Genomic DNA, 1,564 nt, shown 5'->3' with positions numbered 1-1,564 from the left:
GCGGTCGCGGTGTGGGCGTGGCCACCGGCAGAGCGCCGTCCACGTGGGCGGGGTTACAGAGCAGGCGCGGCCGCCCTTCCCGCTGCTCCGGCCCCGTTCCCTCCCCCGCCCCGCTCACCGGCGCCGACCCCAGGTGGTAGGCGTTCCCCAGGCACAGGCCGCAGCCCAGCGCCCGCAGCTGCTCCGCGGTGATTCCTTTGGCGGTGCCGCGCGTCCCCACGGGCATGAAGACGGGGCAGGGCACAGTACCGTGCGGCAGCAGCAGTTCCCCCGCCCGCGCCATGCTCTGCCCGCACTCCGCCACCACGCGCAGCAACGGAGCTCGCCCCGCACCGGTCCCGCTGGGCGCCGCCATCTTGAGGCCACGTTCGGCCGTGCTTCCGGCATCACTTCCGGCCGCGCTTCGGGCAGCGCTTCCGGTCACGTGAGCAGCGCTTCCTTTTCCCGCCACACCGGAAGTTGTCTTAAAATAGGTCGGGATGCGCCGGAAGTTGGCGTATCGCATAGCAACAGTGGGCGCCATGTTGGGCTGCGGCCTCGAGAGGGTCCCGCACGGCCCCGTGTGCTCCCCCCGAGCCCTGTCGTGCGGTGGGGCACCGCGTCTGAGCCCCGTGTGCCCGAGGAGGGCCTCTGTGATCGCTGCGTCCTCCTTCTGTCCCTGCACGGCACCAATCCTTGTCCCTACATCCGCCGCCTTTGGTTCCTGTGTCACCTAGAGAGCCCCTTCCGGCCCTCACGTCCACAGAGAAGCCCTTTATGGTCCCCATGTCCCCCAACCTGTTCTCCCCCCACTGACATAAAGCCCCCTCTGGTCCCAGTGTTCTCATAATGTGCCCTTTGTGATCCCCACGTCCCCTTCGTTGTAACCCCACGTACCTACGGAGAGCCCCTTATGATCCCTGTGCCCCCAGAGGACCCCGTGCCCCCTCCCGTTCCCTCTTTAGAACTTCCAATGTTGAAAGAATTCCCTCTTCCTGTTCCTCCAGGAACTTCGCGAGCCAATCAGCTTCTCGAGCTCATGATTGACCGCTATTTTGGCGTATCATTACTCGCGATCCTCCCTCTCTCTGTCTGGATTGGGTAAGATGGCAGAGTGGCAGGCACTTTGTCCAATGAGAAAGAGAGCGGGAGGAGAGAGGCGGGCGTAGCGCTCCGGCAGCGATTGGCTCGCTGTACGGAGCGGCAGATGTGTCCACCAATGGGACGGCGGAAGGGACATGGGGTGGGGGGGGGGCTGGGCGCGGCAGCGTCGCGCCTCAGCTGACAGAGTAGCGTGGCCTCCCATTGGCTGATCATAGTGAGCGACGTAGCTTTCGCCCAATAAGAAGGGAGGGGACGGCACGACAGCTTCGTCCCACCTTCTAGCATGAGTGCCAGCTCTCCCTACCAATCAGAGCGGCAGCCTTCCCTGAGTGATTCCTGAGCCGCCCAATGGCGGAGCGAAACGAGCGGGGCGGGGCGGGGCATCCCGAGCGGCGCCCCGGGGCCGGATGAGGTTCCGCGGAGGGGAAGTTTGGTCTCCGCCGCCGCCGCCGCCGCCGCGGGCGCAGTGAGGAGGATCCCC

The 1,564-nt window shown here is 66.2% G+C and overlaps 1 protein-coding gene across 1 annotated transcript in view; it reads left to right on the top strand.

Annotated features, from left to right (window-relative positions):
- Positions 1–521: 521 nt before the first annotated feature.
- LOC110391833 (dynamin-2-like) overlaps positions 522–1,564 on the top strand; it is a 14,760-nt gene continuing 13,717 nt past the window's right edge. Inside the window, exons 1-2 of the mRNA XM_021383782.1 lie at positions 522–588; positions 987–1,080. Coding sequence (XP_021239457.1) covers positions 522–588; positions 987–1,080 — 161 coding nt within the window. The remainder of the gene's footprint in view (positions 589–986; positions 1,081–1,564) is intronic.

The sequence above is a fragment of the Numida meleagris genome, unplaced genomic scaffold (assembly GCF_002078875.1).
Source record: "Numida meleagris isolate 19003 breed g44 Domestic line unplaced genomic scaffold, NumMel1.0 unplaced_Scaffold536, whole genome shotgun sequence".
Classification (NCBI taxonomy): Eukaryota; Metazoa; Chordata; class Aves; order Galliformes; family Numididae; genus Numida; species Numida meleagris.
The sequence above is the reverse complement of the archived record's forward strand: the minus strand, read 5'-3'. Positions and strand labels throughout refer to the sequence as shown.